Source organism: Lithobates pipiens, unplaced genomic scaffold, assembly GCF_037356315.1.
Source record: "Lithobates pipiens isolate NorthernLeopardFrog02 unplaced genomic scaffold, aLitPip1_a1.2 Scaffold_13, whole genome shotgun sequence".
Classification (NCBI taxonomy): Eukaryota; Metazoa; Chordata; class Amphibia; order Anura; family Ranidae; genus Lithobates; species Lithobates pipiens.
The window spans coordinates 103420163-103445359 of NW_027507718.1; the positions used below are offsets into that span (position 1 = coordinate 103420163).

Consider the following 25197-nt stretch of genomic DNA (forward strand, 5'->3'; position numbering starts at 1 on the left):
ACAGATCCCAGAGGCAGCGGGTCCATCCTTATTGCGCAGTGCGATTCGCGCATGCGCAGTAGGGAACCGGGAAATGAAGCCGAAAGGCTCCACTTCCTGATTCCCATACCCAAGATGGCGGCGGCAGCACCCGAGAGACTATCGAGAGATCGACTTCGGGTGCCGACATCGCGGGCGCGCTGGACAGGTAAGTGTCACTATTTTAAAAGTCAGCAGCTGCAGTATTTGTAGCTGCTGGCTTTTAAAAAAAAAAAAAAAAAGAGTCCCGGCGGACTCCCGCTTTAAAGAGCAGTTTGAAAAATGTATGAACCATGCATCCTTTGATTTGTGTATGCAGTGTGTGTGTATATGTATGTGTGTGTATTAGGGGTGCACCGAATGGAAGTTTTGGTGCCAAAACTGATAGCTAAAATGACAGTTTTTAATAAATATTTATATTATTTTTATATAAAATTGTATTATGTTCAACTTTTTAATTAATACCATCAATTTAAATTAATATGAATTTATTGTTTGCCATTATTGGCACCTTTAGTGCAAAAAAGGTAGAGAAAAATGCAGTCTGCAGTCTTTAACCATCTCTTGTATCATGTCTGCAATCTCTTACTTAGACTTAAACTTAAACATATTGCTAATAGTATTAGCAAAATTTCCATTCGATGCACCTCTAGCAGATATGATACAGAAGATGGTCAGAGACTGCAGACAAGAGATCAATGCAGCCTGCCTGTGCCCAGCAGCCCCACCAGTGCCCATCATATGCAGCCTGCCTGTGCCCAGCAGCCCCATCAATGCCCATCATATGCAGCCTACCAGTGCCTATCATATGCAGCCTGCCAGTGCCCAGAAGCCCCACCAGTGCCTGTCATATGCAGCCTGCCAGTGCCCAGAAGCCCCACCAGTGCCTGTCATATGCAGCCTGCCAGTGCCCAGAAGCCCCACCAGTGCCTGTCATATGCAGCCTGCCAGTGCCCAGAAGCCCCACCAGTGCCTGTCATATGCAGCCTGCCAGTGCCCAGAAGCCCCACCAGTGCCTGTCATATGCCGCCTGCCAGTGCCCAGAAGCCCCACCAGTGCCTGTCATATGCAGCCTGCCAGTGCCCAGAAGCCCCACCAGTGCCTGTCATATGCAGCCTGCCAGTACCCAGCAGCCCCACCAGTGCCTGTCATATGCAGCCTGCCAGTACCCAGCAGCCCCACCAGTGCCTGTCATATGCAGCCTGCCAGTACCCAGCAGCCCCACCAGTGCCTGTCATATGCAGCCTGCCAGTGCCCAGCAGCCCCACCAGTGCTGATCATATGCAGCCTACCAGTGCCCATCATATGCAGCTTGCCTGTGCCCAGCAGCCCCATCAGTGTCCATCATATGCAGCTTGCCAGTGCCCAGCAGCCTCACCAGTGCCCATCATATGCAGCCTGCCAGTGCCCAGCAGCCTCACCAGTGCCCATCATATGCAGCCCACCAGTGCCTGTCATATGCAGCCCCATCAGTGTCCATCACGTGCAGCTTGCCAATGCCTAGCAGCCCCATCAGTTTCCATCATATGCAGCTTGCCAGTACCCAGCAGCACCATCAGTTCCCATCATAGGCAGTCTGCCAGTGCTCGCATCAGCGGCGATCTCCGTGTATCACGGAACTGTATTTGAATTGCCCAGGCCACAGTATAATCCAACACTGGCAAGGCTGCCATGATGGGAAAGGTGAGGCTGCAGATGGGCACTGGACAGGCTGCATTGCTGGGCAATTTAATGGCTGCAGATGGGCACTGAGCAGGGTGCATTGTTGGGCAATTTAGTGGCTGCAGATGGACACTGGTGAGGCTGCATTGATGAGCTGGAATATATATATATATCTCCACCACTGACACATAAGGCATGAAGTCACTGAACGTGACACTTTTTTGTGTGTTGCGCTCTCTCTCCCCCGTTGCGCGCGCGCGCTCTCCCCCGTCGCGCTCGCTCTCCCCTCGTCGCGCGCTCGCTCTCCCCCCCCCCCCGTCACGCGCCCTCTCTGCCATTTCACAGCCCAGCCCAGCCCAGATATGGAAAAATAAAAACCTTCAGATTTTTTGAGAGATTTGGATATTTACATTTTTGCATACGTTAGATTTTTCACCATTTTGCAAAAAGGCGCAATGTAAAAATTTACAAATATTTGTTATATATTAACTATTAACTCCATACAGGTTAAGTATATAAATTATTTTTATTTTTTTTATTTTTTACTTTCAAAGAATTTTATTGAGTTTACAAAATAAATGAATACCATAACAAACGGAGAAGGTATACAAAGCCACTATAAAACAAGACAGGTCAAGCATTACTGTATGGCTGTGCTCTATATAACTGCAAAAACTCCTTCTGTCTCAGCTAACTAGTCCTGTTTGAGGCAGGAAACCTTACAGGGCCCATAGAGGCTGCACCGGAACCCCTAAAGGGAGCATATTGTGCCAGGTCAAACCTCCCTGGGCCCCTGGACCTTGATACTTGTGAGCGAGAGATTCGGGAGCCCATTAATAATTCTCCAACTGAATAGCCTTCTGAACAAAGGGTAAGTTTGCTTAATTTCCAGAGAGTTTCTCCGGGTGTCTTGAGGGTTAATTGAGGAGGTGAGAAGAAGGGGGGGGGAAGGAGAAAAGAAGTGGGGAATAGAGCCAAAAGAGCATGTCAACACACAAGGAGTAAACTGCCCTGATAAGGGCGGATATGGTCATGGACGCCCTCCAGGTATGAGGGAAATTACCAAGTGATGGGCCCAAGGCTCCCAGGTGGCTTCAAACTGGGAAGTGGTGTTCAGGAGGATACTGGTGAGTTTCTCTTGCGACATTATCCAGGAAATTTTACCCATAGCTGCCTTAAAGGAAACCCTGGGTTGTTGCCATGCCTTGGCTATTGTCAGTCTAGCTCCCAAGAAAACTAAATGTATTAGTTTGTGGTTATATTAAGATGTCTTGAGAAGGTTAGCATTAAGTAGAGTGATGACTGGGCTTCTCGGCAGTTGGAGCTTTGTGATTTTTTGAATTAGGGAAAATATTTTGTTCCAGAATGTCCTTAATCTAGGGCATTCCCACCAAATATGGGCCATGAAGCCTATTAGTTGGCAGCCCTGGAAGCACTTGGGTCTGTGGAAGGATACATTTTGGCCAATCTAGCAGGGGTCAGGTACCATCTGGTCAAGACCTTGAGGCTAGATTCAATTAGAGAAATATTTATGATGCCCTTGAAGGCTCTGGCGAATGAAGCCCGCCATCTCTCTACCTCCCAGTTTATTGAGATTTTGTTCTCCCAAGCTATCATATATGGGGTTTAGTCGACTGGTGGACAAGTGACACGGTATATAACTGAGATTCCACCCCTCTGCTCCATGGATTGCCCACACCATATCTCGTACAGTGTAAAACAGGGTGGGGTAGGTTTCTCTTTCCAGATTTTATGTAAGAAGTGTCCGAATCTGGTGATATCTGAAACGTTCTGAGGACGGCATCTCAAGTTTATCCACACAAAAATCCAGGGAAATTGGGCCATTGGTGGTGAAGACGTGACCGATTCAATACAAACCCTTATCCAGCCAAGATTTAAAGGCCTTGATGTCCTGACCTGGGGAAAAAGTCAGGGTTGTTAAAAATGTGTGCCGGTGGCTTGGCATCTGAGGTCAAAGTAGAATTAACTCTCAATTTGTCCCAGAGTTGCAATGATTGTGGCAGGATTGGGGAGAGGATTGAAGGCCGCTCTCTAGAGGTGGACCATAGTTAGAAGTCTAGTGGGAAGTTTTGAACTGCCTGCCTCTCAATTTGAACCTAGTCAGGTTTCTCCCTTCTGTTGTAAACTGTTGAGAGCTGTGCTATTCTTTCTGCATGATAATACCATAGGAGACGAGGAAGTCCCAAGCCCCCTTGTGATAACGTGATATAGAGAGTTTTTTGTGGGAGTCTGTGTCTTTTTCCTCCCCAAATTAATTTGTTAACTTTTCCTTGAAAGGCCTTTAGGTGATCCATTTTAATGTTTATCGGGAGGGCTCTGAGAGGTAGAGAAGAGGTAGAGAAGTCTTGGCAGAAGAGTCATTTTTATAGAATGAATTCTCCCCAACCAAGAGATCTCCCCCCTGGACCATTTTTCTAAGTCTGCTTCCAGCTTGCGGTACATAGAGGGAAAGTTGGCCTAAGTGAGATGTTAAGGGCGTAGGACTTTGAGTAATTCACCTCTAGCCCTGAGATCACTGAGAACTCTTTCAGGAGTTTGCATAAATTTGGCAGGGAAGTGATCAGGGATGTAAGAAAGAGGAGCATATCGTCCGCAAATAGTCCGCATTTGTGGGTTTGTGTCCCGCAGGACATGCCTTGAATGTTGGCATTTGAACGAATAGCAATTGCTAGAGTTTCTATCGCCATCGCGAAGATTTAGGGGGAAAGAGGGCAGCCCTGTCTAGTGCCCCTGGCTATGCCAAGTGGGCTAGAGTGTTGGCCTTGTAGTCGAATCATGGCCTTCGGGTTGAAGTATAAGGACCTAAGGACCCCCTTGAAGCGATTCCCGAAACCCCATGTGTCTAGAAGGGTGAAGATGTATTGCCAGTCAATTGAGTCGAATGCCTTATGCAAGTCTAGAGACAAGAGCATTCCTTCTTGTTTGTGGTTACCTGCCCAACCAGATTGGAGGAGGGAGACTGTGTCCACATGTGGCGAACATGTGGACATAACAATTAATGAAGGTGGCGAATCGGTTAGCTAGGATTTTGGTCAGAATTTTAAGGTCATTATTTATAACTGATATGGGTCTATAGTTTTCTACATCCTCATGATTTTTGTTGGGTTTGGGGATTACTGTAATAAAGGCCGTATTGAGATGTGGGTCCAGGGGGGAACCCTCCGTCTTGGAATTTAAGAACTTTGCCATGTGGGGGGCCAAAATCTCCCCAAATGTTTTATAGTATGGTGCTGAGAGACCGTCTGGCCCTGGGGCCGAGCCTGACTTCAGACCTTTGATGACCACCATTATCTCTTCTACCGAGAAAGCTTCCTCCATTAGGTCTTTGTGTTTCTGAGATAGGGAGGGTATTTGAAGGTTCTGAATGAAGTTGGAGTGTAAAGGGCCCTTCTCCGTCTGGTTAGTACTATAAAGCTTAGAATAGAAATCGTGAAAGGCCTGCAATATTTTAGTAGGGTTGGCTGTGGGAGGTTGTCCTTCAATTCTAAGTTTAAGGAGGGTGTGCATGCGATATTTGGGGGTGAGTTTGGAGGCTAACATAGAGCCTATTTTATCTTTTTATAGGTAATATTTGGCTCCGCTCCATCGAATGTGTTTCTCTGCTTTAGCCATCAAGATCGGGTTAATTTCCAGTCTGGTGGCACCTAATTGGTCAGCTAAGGCCTTAGAGGGTAGTTTTTTGTCTTCAGTTTTCAACTCTGCGAACTTGGATTCTAGTTTATGGATGTCCATCTGACGCTCTTTTTTTAAAATTGAGTCGCTAACCTAATTCACTTCTGACAGTGGCCTTGTAGGCATCCCAGAGAGTTTCCCGGGAAATATTGTCTGCTTCTTTCAAGCGAAAATACTCCTTAATGGAATCTGCTATCATCTTAACGTGTGTAGGGTTACTGAGAAGTGATTCATTGAGTCGCCAATGAGTTCCTCTTGTTTTAGTGAGGACGTTGCGCAATAAATCTCCACCACAATAGGAGGACCATAAAGTTGACTGACCATGTCGTATCTACTATAGCTTCCTTAAAAGTCAAAGGAATGAGGGAGGGCGGGACAAGGTTATGATCTATCCTAGCATAAGACTGATGAGGGGAGGAGTAGTGAGTAAAATCCCTGTTCTTAGGGTTTAGTTCCCTCCAGATGTCCACTAAGCCAGTTGTGTGGAGAATTTGAACTATTTTGTTGCTCATTCTAGTGGGACGCGTCATCTGATCTTTGGGGGGTTTTGTTTTGTCAAGACCCTGATCGAAAGCCACATTGGAGTCCCCACCGATAATGACCTTACCTTCCAGGAGTGGATTTATGGTTGAAAAGAGAGACTGAAAGAATTTGGCTTGTCCCTTGTTAGGGGCATAGAGACGATGGAGTAAAGTATTCCTTCAAACGTGCCTTTTACAAGGATAAATTTACCTTCTGGGTCCCTGTAGTTGAAAATGTGAGAGAAATTGCTATTTTTGGAGAAGAGTATTGCTACTCCCTTTGTTTTGTTAGGTGCATTTGCTAGAAAAAAGGTTGGATAGAGTGTAGGAACTTGGTCGGAAAATGCGTTTCTTGCAGTAAAACCACATCTAATTTTTGGGTTTGGTAGCGTTCAAAAGCTACTCTCCTTTTCCTAGGGGATTTCAGGCCCTGAACATTGTGTGTGGCCACCTTGAGTTCCATACTTATAGGGGTATTGTCAGCCATTGGATCAGAGGGATGGAATGCCTACGTACACAAAATCACTTACCCTTAGTTGTCTTCTGCCTGGTTGGGGGTAACTGTGGAAGTTGTGTTTGGGTTGAGGAGTCCTGGAAGGGCTATTCGTCTGATCACATGCTTGAAAAGAGAAGAGAATTAAAAGGGGAAGTAAAGGGGAGGGTACATACAACAAAAGTACACGTCTTCTTGGAAGACCAACGGCGTGCGGCGGGAAAAAGACCTGCCGGACTCCGTCCTGAATACATCGGTCGGCCCTAAGGCCTGACCAACAATCCATGTCGTAGAAACACAACCTGCTTCTAGGAAATGGGTGGAAGCGCATAGGGACCACCCCGGTCAATCGAAGGATAAAACATGAAAATTGCACAGATAATCAAGATTTGCTTTCCGTATTATCTTCATCTAAAGAGAAAAAAATTAGCAAAAAATAAAACAAAAAACAGAAGAAAAGCCAATAAATAAAGGCAACTTGTTCCCTGAGCCCTGAGGACCCCCGTAGTCCCTTCGCCCTCCCCCCTCAAGTGAGGGAGGGAGAGGGAAGGAGACCACTATATATGGGGGGTACATGGCGACCGGGACTCAGGCCCTTTAGAGCATGCTTTAAGGCCTCTGACTCCTGCATGCCCTGAGTCTCCCAACGGCTTTCGGCAACTATAACCTATAAAGTCCCAGAAACTGGTCTTTGTGTTCATCTGTGCCGATGGGTACTATGCTAGGCCAATCTCCAAGTACCATCTAGGAGCCCCTGAAAGGGTAGGGACCCTTGCTGAGGCCAAGACATGCTGTGGTGCAGGTAGATGGGTCTATCTGGGCAACTGTCCATTACAGCCTGGTATCGCTAAACAATGAAAAAACAAGAAAGACGCCCGATAAAAACTTGGTGAAACCTTGGAGAGTCTCACAACTGGGGGTGTAACTATAAAAAGTTATAGGTAAGGAGCACCCGGCTCCATCATCTGAATGGACTTCCGTCCCGTAGGAGAGTGCCCGCAGAGGGGTATAGAAATGATGATCTCAGGGTGGCCTCTCAAGGGGGTCCTCCATCCTTGCTCTTCTTAGACCGACCTTTGTTCCAGAGAGGGGAGACTGGGCTAGTCGGGGGGGTCTTTTGGTGGATCCAGCTGAGGTCACGGAGAAATCCATGGGAGCTTCCTGTGATATCAACTTTAGTTGCAAGAAGAGCTTCTCACCATCCAGGATGTTAGAGAATGCATAGGTTTTTCCATGGAGGGTGAACTTCACCGCAAAAGGGAATGTCCAGTGATATTTAATCTCCTGCTGGGTGAGTACCAAAAGCAGTGGTTTGAGAGATCTTCTCTTCTGAATAGTGGAGGGCTCCAGGTCAGCAAAGATTTGTATTTGTTGCCACTGATACTGTAGGTTCGATTTTTGCTTGTGACTGCCGCATGACCTGCTCTTTAATTGCATAAAAGTGAGGTTTGGCAATTATGTCTCTTGGTGAGCCATCTTTGCTGGGGGTTCCCAAGGCCCGGTGCGCCCTGTCCAGCTCCAGGCGGTGAGACGGCACTTGTAGGATGAGCTCTGAGATAATGTCCCATACAGTGGGGGGGAATGTTGGTGATTGTCCCCGGGAGGCCACGGATTTGGAAGTTATACCTCCTGGACCTGTTCTCAAGGTCATCGATCCGAGAAATGGCTGTGTCCAGTTGGTCTTGCAGTTTTGATATGTGCCTCTTTCTGGTTGGTTCTGGCCATTGTGTTATCCATTTTGTTCTCTATGGCTTCAATTCTGGACCCCAGATTGGCAAAGTCAGATTTAATGTTATTTGTGATTTGGGTTGCAGTGTTAGATAGGCCTCTGTCCAACAGGTCCGAGAATTTAGAAAAGAGGTCAGCTTGGAGAGCAGATATGTCCTGTAAAGAGTAGCTGGGGGATGTAGTCCCCTGTAGATGGGATGTGGGGGGTCCTGCAGGAGACAGAGTGTAATCCTCCATGTAGCGGCTCAGCAGCGACTTAGTGGAGGCAGGAGAGGAAGCCTGAGGTGAATGGGGGCTGCTTGAGGGCCTCTGGGAGTGGTGCGGACCACCTTGGGCTGCCTGAGAGTAGGTCAGGATTGCTGGGGCTAAGACTTGCCTGGTGTCCTGAGGCCTGTCTGTGTGGGCGGCGTGTGTCTGCATTGTGGTGGTGGCGGCGGCCATCTTGGTACACCCAAGCTCCTCAGCGCTGTCGAACTGCGGTCCAAGGTCCCAACTGGCGGGGGGGATCGGGCATCTGGGGACATTCCCTGCTGTTCCCTGGGCACCGGCCACATGGAGTGGGGTGTCTCCGGGGGGTATAGCGTGGTCTGTGCTGCTCTGCGTTCCGGGGTAGAGCGGCGCTGTCGGCTCAGGCGGCCATGTCGGAGCTCTCGTGCATGCACACTCTCTTGTATTTTTATTTTTAACAATCAGAATTGCTTTATTGAAAACATGTGGAGAAGAATACAAGAAACAATACGCTTTTATATTTAGTAGGAATTTAGCAGGACTTTTGTTAAATTTAGCTGTGTTTTTATCTGCTAATAATGGTTTTAGTGTATTTTTAACAAAAATATTGTTTTGAAAAACATTTGCGCAAATACCACAGGGCCTTAAACATCAGTAACACCTTTTTTTTGTTGTTATTCTAGAGGTCACATGCTTTCAGAAAATATATGGTTTCAGGGGTCTTTTGCTATTTCTGAAAGCTGTAAGGGACTTGGCAGGAATTTTTGTAAATCTTGCTGTGTTTTTAATCTGCTTTTAATGGTTTTAGTGTATTTTTTGCGAATATATTGTTTTGATGAGCAGGGCCTTAAATATCAGCACCTTCTTTTTGTTCTACAGGTCATGTGCTTTCAGAAAATATATGGTTTGGGGGGGGGGGGGGGGGTCTTTTACAAACTCTAAAAGCTAGAAGTGAAAAATAAAAAAGTTAAGCAAAAATTGCAAAAATGGTCTGAGCAGCTGAGTTTAAAAGTGGAGCGCAGGGCCTGGCAGCAAGAGAGGCGGATTCAGTTCGCATTGTGCGCTATATAAGTATTTCATTCATTCATTCATTCAAAAGGTTTTTTAATAAATGTGTTATACTTCCCTGCTCTGTGCAATGGTTTTGCACAGAGCAATCCTCTTTTTTTTGGGGTCCCCTGCTGGCTCTGCAGATTCCTCCTCCGCATCTAGTGCCCCCATAGAAAGCTGCTCCTGAACCACGCTATATATGTCTCCCGCAGCTATCAATCTGCCCAGTAAGGAGGGAGATAGCGGCAAGAGCGTTTGCTCTCGTGCACATCACTGGATCAGGATTTGGGCTCAGGTACGTATTGGGGGGGGGGGGAAGAGATCCTGCAGCACTGAAGGTTTTTACTTTAATGCAGCACAGAAGGATTAACCCTTACTGTTCTGAGCCCCCTACAAGGCTGCTTTCATACTGCCATGGTGCAGTTTACCTGCACTGCAAGTGCAGTGCATCTACAACTTTCCTGGGTTATCTGCGCTTTACCATAGACTTCTATTATATTCTGCAGTTGTGCTCCAACTTTACAAGTAGTCCCTCTGCATTGCACTTTGATGGTCTGGAATGGCAGGTCAGCAAGCCCAGACCGCGATCTACCCAGTCCATCTGTCTGCGATCTACAGGTTACTGACCCCCGCCAAAGTCCATAGCCATTAGTCCATCTCATAGAGGGTGGCTACTTTCCTACATAAAGTGGGACCATGGAGAATGAATGTAGCCACCATTGAACAGTCCAATTGCAGCAGCAGCAAAAAAAAAAAAAATGTTTGAAATTTGGAGGCGGCTGAGAGCAAAAGAAGATACGTTTCTCAGTTATGAATACATACTTGAAAATATTTTTTTTAAATCAGAGTTTAGTGTCTCTAGGTGGAGTTGGGCAGTTGAATAAGTACGGTAATCATTAATTGGGTATGTCTGCAGAGTGATGTTGTATCGGTGTGCATTATCTAGTATATTATAAATGTTTAAAGTTTTTTTGCATTATGGATTTATTGTCAGGATTTTTCCACAGGTTGTCATGCTAAAGAATGAAATTTGCCACTGCAAAGCATCAGGGGTTTTTCTACGCCTGGCAGCTGGAGGTCTCATAGCTGATAATAACATCCATTCAAACACAGAAGCAGGAGTGGATATACGCAAAGGAGCCAACCCTGTGATATTGGTATGCAGCACTGTGGAATTTGTCTATTCATTTACCTAGCAGAGCTCTATAGCAGCCCTCAAAAATTCCACTCGCCTGCTCATATTTTGCGAGTGGATTTTGAGGGTTGGTAAGTGTGGGCTGCCTGGTAGCGGGTGGGGGGGGGGGCGGGGTGTTGGTTGGGGCGAGCACAGCCTGGGTTGTATGGGAGCCATTCTGCCAGGGATCAGATGGGAGAGCTACCCCGCCATGATGATGAGAGCGCCGGAAACATAGAAACATAACCGCTTTCAATTCAATAGCTGTGTGTTACCCGCCGCGGGCCTTCATATACAGCCCCTCCTCTTTATCTGGCACTTTGATAGACAGATCATCTGTCCAATCCTGGAACTGGTGAACTGTCTATCAAAGTTCCTGGACAAGGGGAGGGGCTGTATATGAGGGCGTGCAGCTGGGAACACACAGCTATTGAAATGAATCTGTTATGTTCCCGGCGCTCTGATCATCATGGCGGCGGCTCTCCTCTCTTCCCCTGCACAGGTAGGCTGTATTGATGACAGACTGCATTAGGCTGTATTGGAGACACAGGCTGCACTGGCGGACACAGGCTGCACTGGCAGGCTGCATTTTTGGGCACGGATAAAGTTGTTGATATTTATTTTTATCACTTCTGCATAAAATATTTTAGGTGTCATTTTATGATCTCATTTATAAGGGTGTGTTTAGGGGCAGGGTAAAAGTTGGGCGGGACAACTGGTGGCGAGTCACCCTTGAGGCCTGGCTAGTAGCTCAGAACTTGAAATTTTGAGCCCTGTTCTATAGCACTTACATTTTACTGCAATATCAAAACGGAATTCAAATTTGCTGTATTTGTATGCACAGGTTAATTTGCTTTTTAGAACCAAAAGTTTATACAGTGATGTGTTTTAAAAAAGATACAGCAAATTTTGTAATTTAAAGTAAATCTTGATAACCCATGTTCCCCTCCTGCTTATGCATACTTTCCCCACCATGCTGTTCTCTTACTGGGGCCCTAGATAGATAGTCGTATGCGAGTTCAAATTTGGTCCTGTACCTTGCATCGCGGGAAGAAGGCAGATAGATCTTAAGCTCCCTTAACTCCCTTTGCAAGTATTCCAAATGCTTTGGCAAGCAGATGTAAAGGTGCATTGTGAAGGTGAGTATAAGCAAAATCAAATTAGGCAGCTTTGCAAATATGCTTTTTATTTCTTTTTTTTTTTTCCTTTTCCTCTGTTGAGGCATAAGGGGAGATGAGGAATGCTAGCTCAGATATTTTTTTTATCTGATAGCTTTTAAACCTGACCTGTATTTTCACATTCTTATTTTAGTCTAGCTGTTCAAAGATTTCATCCACAGCATTCGTCTTGCTGTAAGACCTGGGCACTTGAAGCAAATCTGTTCTGGGCCCGTTCAGGGCAAGGTAGTGGGATTTCTTTTAGGCCTTTAAGGCCCCTTTCACATGGGGCAGATCCGCTCAGTGAAAAACAGACAGGTGGGACCTTAGCATTTGAAAGGGACCTAACCTTCTTATTTTCCCCCCTCTATCTTATTACCCTGCTGGAGCCCTTTCAAATTTACTGTGTCAGTTCTAACCCAACTATGGGGTTGATTTACTAAAGACAAATATACTGTGCACTTTGAATGTACAGTTGCACTTGTCAAGTGCAGTTGCTCCAAAGCTTAGTTAATGAGGTAAAGCTTCAATTTACAAAGAATACCCAATCAAATGCAAAGAAAATGAAATTTTTTTATTTTTGCTTGCACATGATTGGATGATGAAAGTCAGCAAAGCTCTCCCTCATTTACTAAGCTCTCGAGCAACTGCACTTGCAAAAGTGCACAGTCTGTTTTCCTTTAGTAAATCCAGCCATACAAGTTGGTGCTTACACAGATCCCTTTTACCACTTTGTGACAGTGGGGTTGATTTAATAAAACTTGAGGGTTAAAAATACAGTGCAGCTGTGCATGGTAGCCAATCTGCCTCCAGTTTTTTTTTGTCAAAGCTTAATTGAATAATCTAACGTTAGAAGCTGACTGGCTACCATGCGCCAGATTTTGCACTCTCAAGTTTAAGTAAGTCAACCCCCACTGCTTGAATGGGAATTTTGGCTGCTCAGGTACCCGTTGCTGCATTGTAAGCTAGCAGGCTAAAGGACACCAGCTCTTTGTTTGTTTTTCTCTGGCTATACAGGAAAAAGAGCAAGAGAAAAGTAAGTATGTGCTCCCTGTACTAAGCTGAAGCTGTTATTTTGTTTTTAAATGGACCAAGTAGGGGAAAACATTTAAGTGTTAGTCTAGACAGAAGTTCTCTTAGCCCACGTACACATGGTCGGAGATTTTGCCAACCAAATCCGTCGGATTTTGCCTGTCGGATTTAGTCCGACGGATTGTGTCTGAAACTGTTGCATACACACGGTCGGGCCGTGTTGGCGAAAAATCCGATCTTTCAGAACGTGATGACGTAATTTCGTTACGATGGGACTACATTCAGGCTAGTAGCCAATAGCTTTGATGTAGGAATTTGATCTGAGCATGCGTGGCACTTGGTCCGATCGAAATGCTCTACACATGATCGGATTAGGTCCGTCCGGCCCAGTTGGTCGGGAAATATTTCCAACATGTTGGAAATTTGGATCGGACGGAGATTCGGACGGAATCAGTCCGATGCATACCACACACAGTCGGATTATCTGACGACGTGGTCCGATAAGACTCATTCCGACAGATTCTCCGACCGTGTGTACAAGGGCTTACAATTTTGGATGAAGAGCAGAAGCATCAAACCCTTTCTTAGAAAACAAGTAATGATCCCAGGTGGGATAGGGGCAGTCTGGGGGGCCGGTAGCAGGGATTACTGTGTATAACGCCTTATTTTCTGTGTATGCTGGTTGGTTTCTAGACCCTGGGAACTATCAAAGGCTCTAATCTCCTTCCTACTTTCTACCCTTCCTTCCCCTCTAATCCCCACTCCCTCCCCTCCTTACCCCTGCTCCCTCCCCGTTTCCTTTCCATTCCCTCGCTCCCCACACCCTGCTCCTCTCTTCCCCCCCCCCTTCCTGCCCTTCCCTTCTCCCCTCTTCTTCCCCTCTTACTCCCCTCTCCCCCCTTCTCTCCTCTTAACTCCCTCCCCTCCCCTTGCCTTTCCCCCCCTCTTATAATTCCTTTTTTTTTCTCTTCTTCTTTCCCCAATCCCCTCCACTTCCTTCCCACCCTCCCTTCCTTGCTTGGGTCAAGCCATGGTTTATTTCGGATCTACCCCTCCTTAGGGGGGTGGGTCATGATCCACGCTGGTGGCTCCCCGCTGGACTGTGGCCCTGGGCCTTACGGGGTCCCTTTTCTTTTTGTTGGTCCCTCGGGGGCCTGGCGGCGCTCCAACGTGGGGGTCACGATCGGGGACCGAGGTTGTGTTCTCCCTTCGGGTGCTCCCTGCGGGGCGACGCCGGCCGGTGAGAACCTTTAATCCCAGTGTCTGTTCTGTTCACTGCTACCCGGTAGCGGTACTGTGAGATGGGCTTAGCTCGTCTCTCCTGTCTTTGTTCTAGTTCTAATAGCCCTATGCAGGGGCGGTAGTAATATTGTAGTATTATTACTGTTATGTTTTACTATTTGCTAGCCTTGTGGTTGGTGGTAGAGCCACCCCCATTTAGTGTCCTGTAGTCAGGATGCAATGCCCACCAAGTGTGGTGTTTATGTGTTTTACTTGTCTACTCTGTGTTTCCTTTTCTCTCTCTTTCTCTTCTTCTCTATGTCCCCCCCCCCCCCCCACTAATGGGGGATCACAGTACGTACCTTGTTGGCCGCTCTATAATTATATGAACCTTCCTTTCCCCCCCAGATGGCTCAGAATGTGATGAAAATATTCTCGCAGAACATCCATGGGTTCAATTCCCCCATTAAGAGGTTGAATGTCTTCCGTCACTTAAAAGCTCAATCAATTGATGTAGTGTGTCTGCAGGAAACCAGGTTCTCCCTATCCTCATCTCCCAAATACTTGTCCTCCCATTATCCAGTGTTTTTTACGGCCTCCGCTTCTGAGAATCATAGAGGGGTGCTGATGGCCTTTCGGCGTAACCTCCAATTTAACTGTTCTAAGGAAATAGCGGACCCTACGCGTATATATTTGATCTTGCAGGGCACCCTGTGGGACCAGGAGGTCACTTTGGTTGGATACTACGCTCCTAATTCATTTCAGCAGAGGTTTTTTTCCCATTTGTTCCAAGTGATCACTAAGCACCAAAAAGGCCTACTGATTATGATGGGAGACTCCAACTCTGTTTTTAACTCCACTCTGGATAGGCGTAGTCTCAGAGAAGTGCCTCCATCCCCTGATGCCTCTTAAGAGCAAGTGTTGCGCGATCTTTTCCAATCATATGGTGTGGTGGACGTGTGGCGCGAGCAACACCCGTTGTCCCAGGAAATTACCTTTTTCTCTAACCCCCACCAGAGTTTCTGTAGAATGGATCACGTGTTTCTGCAACTCAGCTCCCTGCCGTTGGTACATAAGATCACTATTGCCACCTCCCCATGGTCTGACCATGACCCCCTGATCCTTGGAATCTCCTTGGCAGGATTCTCCCGCCCGGCTTACCTTTGGCGGATTAATGAATCCCTCCTGAGTACGCAAGCTACATGCTCCCAGATAGAAACACATATCCAAACTTATTTCACGGAAAATGTAGGCTCTGTCGATTCTCCAGTTGCTTTGTGGGAAGCCCACAAGGCGACGATCAGGGGACATCTGATCCAGATCGCTTCCCGTACAAAGCGGGCCAGGGAGCAGCGGATACGGGAGTTCACCTCCTTGTTAGAAGCAGCAGATGCGACATGGAAGGCGCGTCCTACGTTAGCCCATAGGCGGACACGTGACAACTTGGCCACTGAGTTGGACCTTCTTGCCTCTACTCAGGTGGAGAAGGCCCTGCGCTGGTCCAAGTATAAATTTTACAGTTGCTCGAACAAACCTGGTCCTATCTTGGCTAGGAAACTTAATTCAGTGGGGCGTGTCCGGGCAGGCCGGTTCGACTACAGGTGAGAGGAGGGGGATTCACGTCCAATCCATCTAAGGTAGTGGCTGGCTTTGCCTCCTTCCTCTCATCCCTATATAGTGGACCGGCTGCCTTTGACCGGGACAAGGCCGAGAGTTTCTTCCAATCGATTAGCCTTCCTCTATTGTCCTCGGCGGCACAGGATAGTTTGAATGCTCCTATAACTGAAATGGAGGTCGCCCAAGCCCTAAAGTCCCTTAAGCCATCCAAGGCCCCGGGCCCGGACAGCATTACCAGTCTCTACTATAAGACATTTGCACCCCTGCTCACGCCCCACCTAACTTCTTATTTTAACTCCTGGTGGGAAATTTTTTTTACAACCACTTAGTGATGTGACAATAATGTATAAGTGTCAAGATTAAATAACATTCAGTAGTGCTTCCCAGACTGCACCACACTTACATGAAATAGTGAAAAAATATGATAAACCAAAGAAATCAAATATTGTGAAAAAAGTCCACAGAATTTATAATATGAAAAAATCCAAAGAATTTATGATATAAAAAAAGTCTATTATTTGATTCAAATTAAATCCAATCCACACGTGAGAGGGAAAGAGCCATCCACCTTCTTCCTATGAAGACCACATGCAGGCACCCTGTGGTATATCCACACCAAATAGGATGTAGGCTTACCAGATAGAATGGATCCAAGCGAATATACATTCGAAGGATCAATCAGACTTCAGAATACTCTTATATAGAGTTATCCAACATAAAAGACTCTCCAGGGAATTTTCAACCAAGTACTTCAAACGATGGGAAAATCTTCCGCTTTAAACTTCAACGCACATTGTAGAACTCATACAGAAAAGAAATGAGGGCCACAATAGTGTAAATCCGTTTAAATTTTTTTTAAATAAAATAAGTAATGAACTTACATGTATCCAATGAATTAAGCGCTTATATCATATAAAAATAGAGCTGCAGGGGACTCCTACTGCAGCTCTATTTTTATATGATATAAGCGCTTAATTCATTGGATACATGTAAGTTCATTACTTATTTTATTAAAAAAAATTTTAAACGGATTTACACTATTGTGGCCCTCATTTCTTTTCTGTATGAGTTCTACAATGTGCGTTGAAGTTTAAAGCGGAAGATTTTCCCATCGTTTGAAGTACTTGGTTGAAAATTCCCTGGAGAGTCTTTTATGTTGGATAACTCTATATAAGAGTATTCTGAAGTCTGATTGATCCTTCGAATGTATATTCGCTTGGATCCATTCTATCTGGTAAGCCTACATCCTATTTGGTGTGGATATACCACAGGGTGCCTGCATGTGGTCTTCATAGGAAGAAGGTGGATGGCTCTTTCCCTCTCACGTGTGGATTGGATTTAATTTGAATCAAATAATAGACTTTTTTTATATCATAAATTCTTTGGATTTTTTCATATTATAAATTCTGTGGACTTTTTTCACAATATTTGATTTCTTTGGTTTATCATATTTTTTCACTATTTCATGTAAGTGTGGTGCAGTCTGGGAAGCACTACTGAATGTTATTTAATCTTGACACTTATACATTATTGTCACATCACTAAGTGGTTGTAAAAAAATTTTTTTTATATAGCGCTACACTATAATTTAACATTTTGAATTTTATTCACTATTGTATATCCTTGTGATCGTGTTAGCAGCTTCTTTTTGTATATAACTTCTGGGGATAGCGCAGTGTTGATTGTCATTGACAGTTTTTTTTGGATAAACTCCTGGTGGGAAGGTGCGAAGCCCTCGCCAGACTCGCTGAAAGCCCATATCTCTATGATTCCTAAGTCACCCGAGGAAGCCATGGACCTGCAGTCCTTTCATCCCATTTCCCTGTTGAATGTTGACCTGAAGGTTCTGGGAAAGGTTCTGAGCACGCGAGTTAACAGATGTCTTCAGGCCCTCATTCACAGGGATCAGGTGGGCTTCGTGCCCGGTCGCCAAGCGGGGGACAATGTCCGCAAGGCTGTCCATTTCCTCCATATACTCCGTCAGCGTAGAATACCAGGACTTTTGCTTTCCCTACATATTTATAAAGCGTTTGACTCGCTTTCCTGGGACTACCTTTATTTTGTTTTAACCAAATGGGGATTTGGACCACATTTTCTGCAATTGATCCAGGCCCTCTATTCCGCACCATCTGCAAAATATGCGGGTTTCCTTTCTGACCCTTTTCCTATACTCTGGGGGACCAGACAGGGATGCCCCCTGTCCCTGGCACTTTTTATCCTGGCATTGGAGCCGCTGGCAGCGATCAGGGCCAATAGTGACATCTCGGGACTCCCTTACGCGGGCACTCAATATAAAGTGAACTTCTTTGCAGACGACGCCCTTTTGACTCGGTCAAACCCACTCATCTCCCTGCCCAACCTGCAACTAGTATTGGACCGATTTTCAGCCTTCTCGGGTCTTCAAATTAACCCTTCCAAGACCACAGCGCTGAATGTTAGCCTCCCTCTGGAACTGGTGCAACGCCTCCAGGACCATTTCCCCTACCGTTGGGAATCCCACTCGATTGATTATTTAGGTGTCAAATTAATGGCATCTTCCCTTTTCTCTGCCAACTATTATCCCTGTTGCGAACGGTGTCCACCCTTATGCAGGCCTGGCAATTCCCCACGCTCTCATGGGTAGGCAGGATCTCGACGGCAAAGATGACAATCCTGCCTAAAGTCCTTTATTATTTTCGCACTTTGCCTGTCCGGGTACCCACTTTTTTACTTTGACTACTGCAGAATAGGATCCTACAATTTATATAGGCGCACAAACGCCCCAGGGTACCTAGAGCAACCCTTTATACCCTTAGGCTCCGGGGAGGCTTGGGGGTCCCCAATATCTCTAAATACTACACAGCGGCCCAGATCTCCCCGTTGACTATGCTTCATGCAACCACGGATGTTCCTCTGTGGGTGCTCCTGGAGGTACCTGGCTATGACCCATGTGCACTTCAGGCACTACTCTGGCCCCCCAGGAATCTGCGCCCTCCCTCCCATGCTGCTACATGGTCTGCAGGTTCGCTTTTCCAGTCCCCTTTCTACCCCTGCTCCCCATCACCCATAACCCTCTCTTTCCCCCGGGTCTGGAGGAGCCCCAGGCATTCTCCTGGTGGCCCTCACATGGCTAGACACGAGCCCAAAATTTCCTTTCCTCACGCTTTTTCCCCTCCTGGGAGAGTATCCGGGAAACACAAGGGGCACCGGCTAGAGAGCATTATCACTTTATCCAATTAAAGCACTGGATTGCAACATAGAGCCGCATGTCCACCTACCCATTCCAAAAAACTTTTTTCGAGTATGCATGCCAACACGCCCCAGGGTCCCCAGGCCTTATTTTCGACCATTTATGCTTCCTTGAATGGTCGTCCGCCATCAGCACCCCTCTCTTATATGGCTCAATGGGAAAAGGACCTTCAGGCCCCAGTAGACTCAGAGGACTGGAGCAGGGCCTGGAAAACGGTCGCCAAATGCTTGTTCAACACAAATACCCTGGAGGCCGCATACAAAGTATTGTTTCTGATGGTATTGGGTACCAGCCCGCACAGCTCAGGCTTTCCCTGGGAGTACTGACAGATACTTTCGCAACTGTGGGCAGCGAGGTGATGTTATGCACACATGGTGGGCCTGCCCAAGGCTGGTGGGGTTCTGGTCTAGGGTGTTTGGTTTGCTGCAGACACTCTTTCACCTAACGATCCGAAGGGATGCTAAACTAGCTCTCCTACATTGCCCGATACCTGGTTTGGGAGGCCCTCAACAGAAGCTGGCTACCTATCTATTTATAGCGGCCAAGCGGACAGCCTGGAAGGCCCAACGGGTAGATTTCCAAGGGGTTAAAACCCGCATAACTGCTATGCTACTTCAAGAACGTATGTCCAGTATTGTCCATGATTCTCATGCTAAATTTCTAAAAATCTGGGAGCCGTGGATCTCCTATGAGTTCCCTGCGCTCCAAGCCGCATGTCTGGGCTTGGTCTAACTCCCCTCGGCGAGGCGTCCACGGCCGAGCTTCCCCCTTCCTTTCACCCTCCTGTCTTCTCTTTAATCTTCCTTCTTGTGTTCCCTATCTCTTTTCACTCCTCTTTATAATCTCTCCCATAGCTAACAAATACTGCTGCCCCCCGTGGAAGGGGGTAGTGGGAGAAGGGCTTTCCCTCTGGAGACAACAAGGGGACAAGTTGTTCGGCACTGTAGCCGATACCATCCCCTACTCATTTTTTGTTATAAGTACAATGCGATGGTTTGCCCTTTTGGTTTTGTATTCATGCTTTGTAGCCCCTGCGAGGGCGCTCAAGGAGCAGATTGTAGTTTCTTGTTCATTCTTGTTTATTCAAATTTCAAATAAACATATTGAAACAGAAAACAAGTAATGCCGTGAACACACGATTGGACTATCTGGCTGACTTAATTTGACCGTGTGTGGCCCCCTGGCAGACTTTTTCTTCCCAAAAGTCTGGCGGACTTTGAAAGAAGTCTTGACTCAAAATTGTCTGTCGGACAATCCGCTCGTCTATGTGCTAGTCCGCCGGACTTTTCAAATGAACGGACTTGCCCACACGGAGTAAAGTCCGTTAATTTTGAACGTTACTCCAGGTAGACAGGACTAGCGAAGGAAGTCAATGTCGCCGATGGAGGCGGCGAGATTGACACCTTGCTAGCCCCGTCGCCTGGTATGGATTTTAAGGGGAACCCCTATGCCGAAAAAATGGTGTGGGGGATCCCCCCAAAGTCCATACCAGACCTTTATCCGAGCATGCAGCCTGGCCGGTCAGGAAAGGGGGTCCTGAGCCGTACCAGGCCGCGTGCCCTCAACATGGGGGGGTGGGTGCTTTGGGGAAGGGGGGACCCTGCGCCCCCCCCCCACCCCAAAGCATCTTGTCCCCATGTTGATGAAGACAAGGGCCTCTTCCCGACCATTCTGGCCGTTGGTTGTCGGGATCTGCAGGTGGGGGGCTTATCGGAATCTGGGAGCCCCCTTTAATAAGAGGGCTCCAGATTCCGGCCCCCCACCCTATGTGAATGAGTATGGGGTACGATGTACCCCTACCCATTCACCTGGGGGAAAAAAGTGTAAATAAAAAACGCACAACACAGGTTTTTAAAGTAGTTTATTAGTCAGCCCCGGGGGTCTTCATCCGACTTCGGGGGTCTTCTTGCCGGGCTCCTCTGCTATCTTCTGCTTCTTTAGCTGCTCTTTTGCTAGCGGAGGAGCCCGGCTTTCTAATTTGTCATCGTCGCCGACCGGGGTCTTCTTCCGACTTCGGGGATCTTCTTCTGACTTCCCCCGCTCTTCGGTTCTTCTGCCAGGCTCCAGCGCTATCTTCTTCCAGCTATTTTACTAGCGTCAGCCTGGTCTTCTCGCCGGGCTCCTCCGCTATCTTCTGCTCTTTTGCTAGCGGAGGAGCCTGGCTTTCTCGTTCGTCGTCGTCAATCGGGGGTCTTCAACATGGGGACAATGTGCACAAAGCACCCATCCCCCCCATGTTGAGGGCACGCGGCATGGTACAACTCAGGAGGGGGGGTGCTCGCTCGTCCCCACCCCTTTTGCTGACCGTCCGGTCTGGGTGCTTGCATAATGGTCTGGTATGGACTTTGGGGTGACCCCCACGCCGTTTTTGTCGGCTTAGAGGTTCCCCTTAAAATCCATACCAGGCGACGGAGCTAGTAAGGTGTCAATCTCGCCGATGGAGGCGGCGACATTGACTTCCTTCGCTAGTCCCGTCTGCCTGGAGTCACGTTCAAAATGAACGGACTTTACTCCATGTGTGGGCAAGTCCGTTCATTTGAAAAGTCCGGCGGGACCTCCGCTGCAAAGTCCGGCGGATTGTCCGCGGACAAGTCTGGGCGTGTGTGGGCAAGTCTGCTAGTTCGGGTAGTCCAGCGGACCTCCACTGCAAAGTCCGGTGGATTGTCCGCCAGATAGTCTAATTGTGTGTACGCGGCATCTACAGTAGGTAATCTCCTGACATCAATGCATACAGCCATACAAAATTTTATAGAACACTTCCCCACTTCATTAAAAACAAATGCTTTTATTGCAGAAAGTGCACCTATTCAAGAGACCAGGGAGTGAGGTGAAATATTCCACAGTTGGGGGACACAGCAGTAAAAACCTGATTTCAAACCCATCCTTGCATGTTCTGGCTACAGTTCTGTCTGGATTGCACAGGTTTTATCATACACCTGTATGAATACATTTGGTAAAGAAATAGCTTGAATAGTCTTTAATGCATACCCATCTTTAAAGAGACTCTGTTGGAGATTTACTAAAACTGGTGCACTCAGAATCTGATACAGCTGCACATGGTAGCCAAACCGTTTCTAACTTCAGCTTGTTCAAATAAGCTTTTGAAAAAAAGCTGAACTGAACCAGATTTTGCACTGTCCAATTTTAGTAAGCTTCCTCACTGTCCCCTTTATAACAAAGTGAAAAGGCCTCCTCTGACCAACTGATAATTAACTATGCAGTTTTCTCTTATCACTCTTTCCTCTATCTCAGCCAGCACAAACCAATGCTTCTGGACATGTAACCTTCTACAGCGTGGCAATGATTGAATCTATTATCCAACTGCTACACTCAAGCATTGTGACAGAGAAGGTGACAATCTCTCCCTCTAGTTTCCAACACCAACAAGCATTTCATTATATTGTTGGCTGAAGAGGAAGTAGTGGTAAAGGGTATCATGGACAGGGCATTGTCATTGGGGTGGGGGCTTCCCTTTAAGGTCTCATGCATTCCAACAGTAATTGCAGGCACATTTCTTTGCCCAGGAGACACAGCTCCAGTGTACAGAGCCCTATAGTAATGAATGGCTGAACGGCTAGATGTATGCTGGTATACACTGCACTTGTGTAAATTTGCACACAGATGTAAATCCCTGAACTGGGATTTTGTTCTATCAGAAACTTACAACCATGCATGTGTGCAAGTTTATGCAAGCACGGTACACACGCATATATAGCTAGCGTACAGCCAGTCATTATTATGGCTGGCTGTACACAGCTGCCATCTCTCTTGAGACAGAAATGTACCTGCAATTTGTCAGATGCCTAAAAGTGTCCAAGTGCATACGGCCCTGAATTAGCAAAGTGACAGGGTCTCTTTGAATGAAAACATACTAGCCTACTTTTTTTTTTTTTTTTTGTAGCTGCTGTAGCACAGGATAATTTATGCTATAGTAAACATTGTGCAGTGGTAAAATAGAGACCTGTGCCTGTAGTTCAGTATGAAGCGGATTTTTTTTTTTTTTACATTCTCGAATCCTACTAAAAGCCTAGTCATGTTTATTTGGAAAGGGCTGTACTACTGGTTTTAAAAATAATTTTCATGTTGTGATCTACACACCTTGGCCTGCATTCTCCATTAATATCAATGCTTCTATTTTCTGGGCATGTAATGCAACTGGCAGTGTAACAGAATACACAGTGGCCTCCGCTCTGGCATTGTGGTCCTAGGCAACGGGAAAGGCAGCATCCGAAGCAATCAGATCTATGGGAATAAAGAAGCTGGCATTTATATACTGTACAATGGGAACCCTGTGGTGAGGTATGTTATTATGGTTTCTCTACTTATTCCGTCTCTGTGGCTACGCTTTGAAAATGCAGAACACATTATTTCCACAAGCTAATCTCCAAAGTAGTGTTCTGATCATGTTCTGCTATTTAGTCTGTTTTGCTCCAGCCTTTACATTTCCTTTGTGATGTATGTAAGACTCCAGAGACAAAAAGTCTGTGCTCGTCTATTTGTTTTCCCAGTATCATTAATCGATGGGACATGAAGGAATATTTATAGTAAAAAAACAAAAAGAAAAAACACACATAGCCCATTTATTTGATAGCATGCTGTTCGAAAATGTGCATGTGGAAAATATAAAAAGGGGATTCAAATCCACATATATGGTAATAGAAATGTAACATAATTTGTATGAAGTTGGCGGAGAAAGCATGCCTAGGGTGAAATTTGAAATGAAAACCATTTTGTTAACCCATATTTTTTATATACATTTTATGTAGTCTGAGTTCAAAGAATTGTAACACAGGGGTGTACATACAAATAACGTTCCCTATAAAAATATTTAGCAGTTTTTAAGGTATTCTTGATGTAAAACGTAGGTGTAGCTAAATTGAACAGGGCATGACAAAAAAGCCAAAGCCTAATGGGTTTAGGTTGGTTTTAAAGGGGATTGTAGAATGCAGACACCTTGAGAAACGTTTTTGTTCGCATGACTTTGTAATTTGGTTTTCTGTAACGGAATCGCCTTCTAGACAGCCAGCAGAGATATTTGTCTTCATTGAATTTTTTACATTTGTAGTGTTACAACCTGGATTTAAAATGAATCTTGAGATAACTCAGGCAAAGGACTATAACTATTGTGAATTGGTTAAGAATGCGAACAGGCATTTAAATGGCATACCAGGGGCCAGTAAAGCCCATATCTAAAGTCCAGTTAAGTATCTGTGACTAAACTTGGAAAAATACTGTTCACCAATGGTCTTCATCCAAGCTGACCAATCTAGAATTTTTTTTAGACAAATTGGGAAAATTGCAAGATCCAAATATGCAAATCTAGTATAAATGTGATCCAACAACTTACAGATCTAGTTGCAGCAACGTATTGGCTCAGGGAAGTTAATACTTCTTCAAATAACCAAGGTATGATGATATCATTCATTCATTATCATTAATCACCATTGTGATCCCAATATCTTGATTAGTTGCAACCTACAACAGGTAGTTTGCCTTCAAAGCGCTATATCTTGATCTTCCTTGAGGTTTTAACCTGCACCACCCAAGCAAGTTCTATATTGGGAACAGCAATATAATAAAAAAAAAAAATAGGACTGTCACTTTCCCATTCAGGGCAAAGTGACAGTGGAAGTAAAAAGTCTTCCAACCCTTTCCCCAGTGCTCGGTTCTAGCAGCCAAAGTATTGTACCTTCTTGGCTCTGACTCTAGCTGACACTGGTATTTCTGTGCTGGCTGCAGCTGATGGAGATGCAGAAGAGGATATCTGGTGAACAGTGAGCATCACTGGGTTGGGAGAATTTGAGGTATTTTAAAATGTCAAGATATACACACATGTGGGAGCACTCTGCGCATGTAAGAAAAGACAATAGAGGCATCTAACTTAAGGCAATAAAGGCATTTAACTTAAAGTGGGGTACCCCCTAAAAAAATAAAATAATTAAAAGTCAGCAGCTACAAATACTGCAGCTGCTGACTTTTAATAATTGGACACTTACCTGTCCCAGGGTCCAGCGCAGGGGCGTAACTATAGGGGGTGCAGCAGTCGCAACCGCAACCGGGCCCTGTGATGCAGGGGGCCCAAGCAGCCCCCTCTACATATGACCGGCAGCAGCATAGGCAGCTAGGGGTACCAGTGCACCATGCACACAGGTGGCTGGAGGTGGAGGGTGACTATCAGAGCTCCATGCTCGACTATCGCACTGGCTGCTCTTTAGCTGTGCATTCCCCGCATGACCTGTGTCCTCAGCCGGCTCCTCAGAGTACCCCTCTCCTGCTCCATGTATTGCCGCTCAGTCCAATGTCTGTTCTCCCCAGCCAGAGTCCGGCCCACACTGCACTGCATACTTCTCCCGGGTAAACAAACTTTAAGCACA

At 46.2% G+C, this 25197-nt stretch overlaps 1 protein-coding gene across 1 annotated transcript in view; it reads left to right on the top strand.

Annotated features, from left to right (window-relative positions):
* The window catches only part of FBXO10 (F-box protein 10), a 175874-nt gene that overhangs the window by 34652 nt on the left and 116025 nt on the right, over positions 1-25197 (top strand). The window contains exons 5-6 of the mRNA XM_077475356.1: positions 10401-10550; positions 22986-23122. Of these exons, the coding sequence (XP_077331482.1) occupies positions 10401-10550; positions 22986-23122 (287 nt within the window). The remainder of the gene's footprint in view (positions 1-10400; positions 10551-22985; positions 23123-25197) is intronic.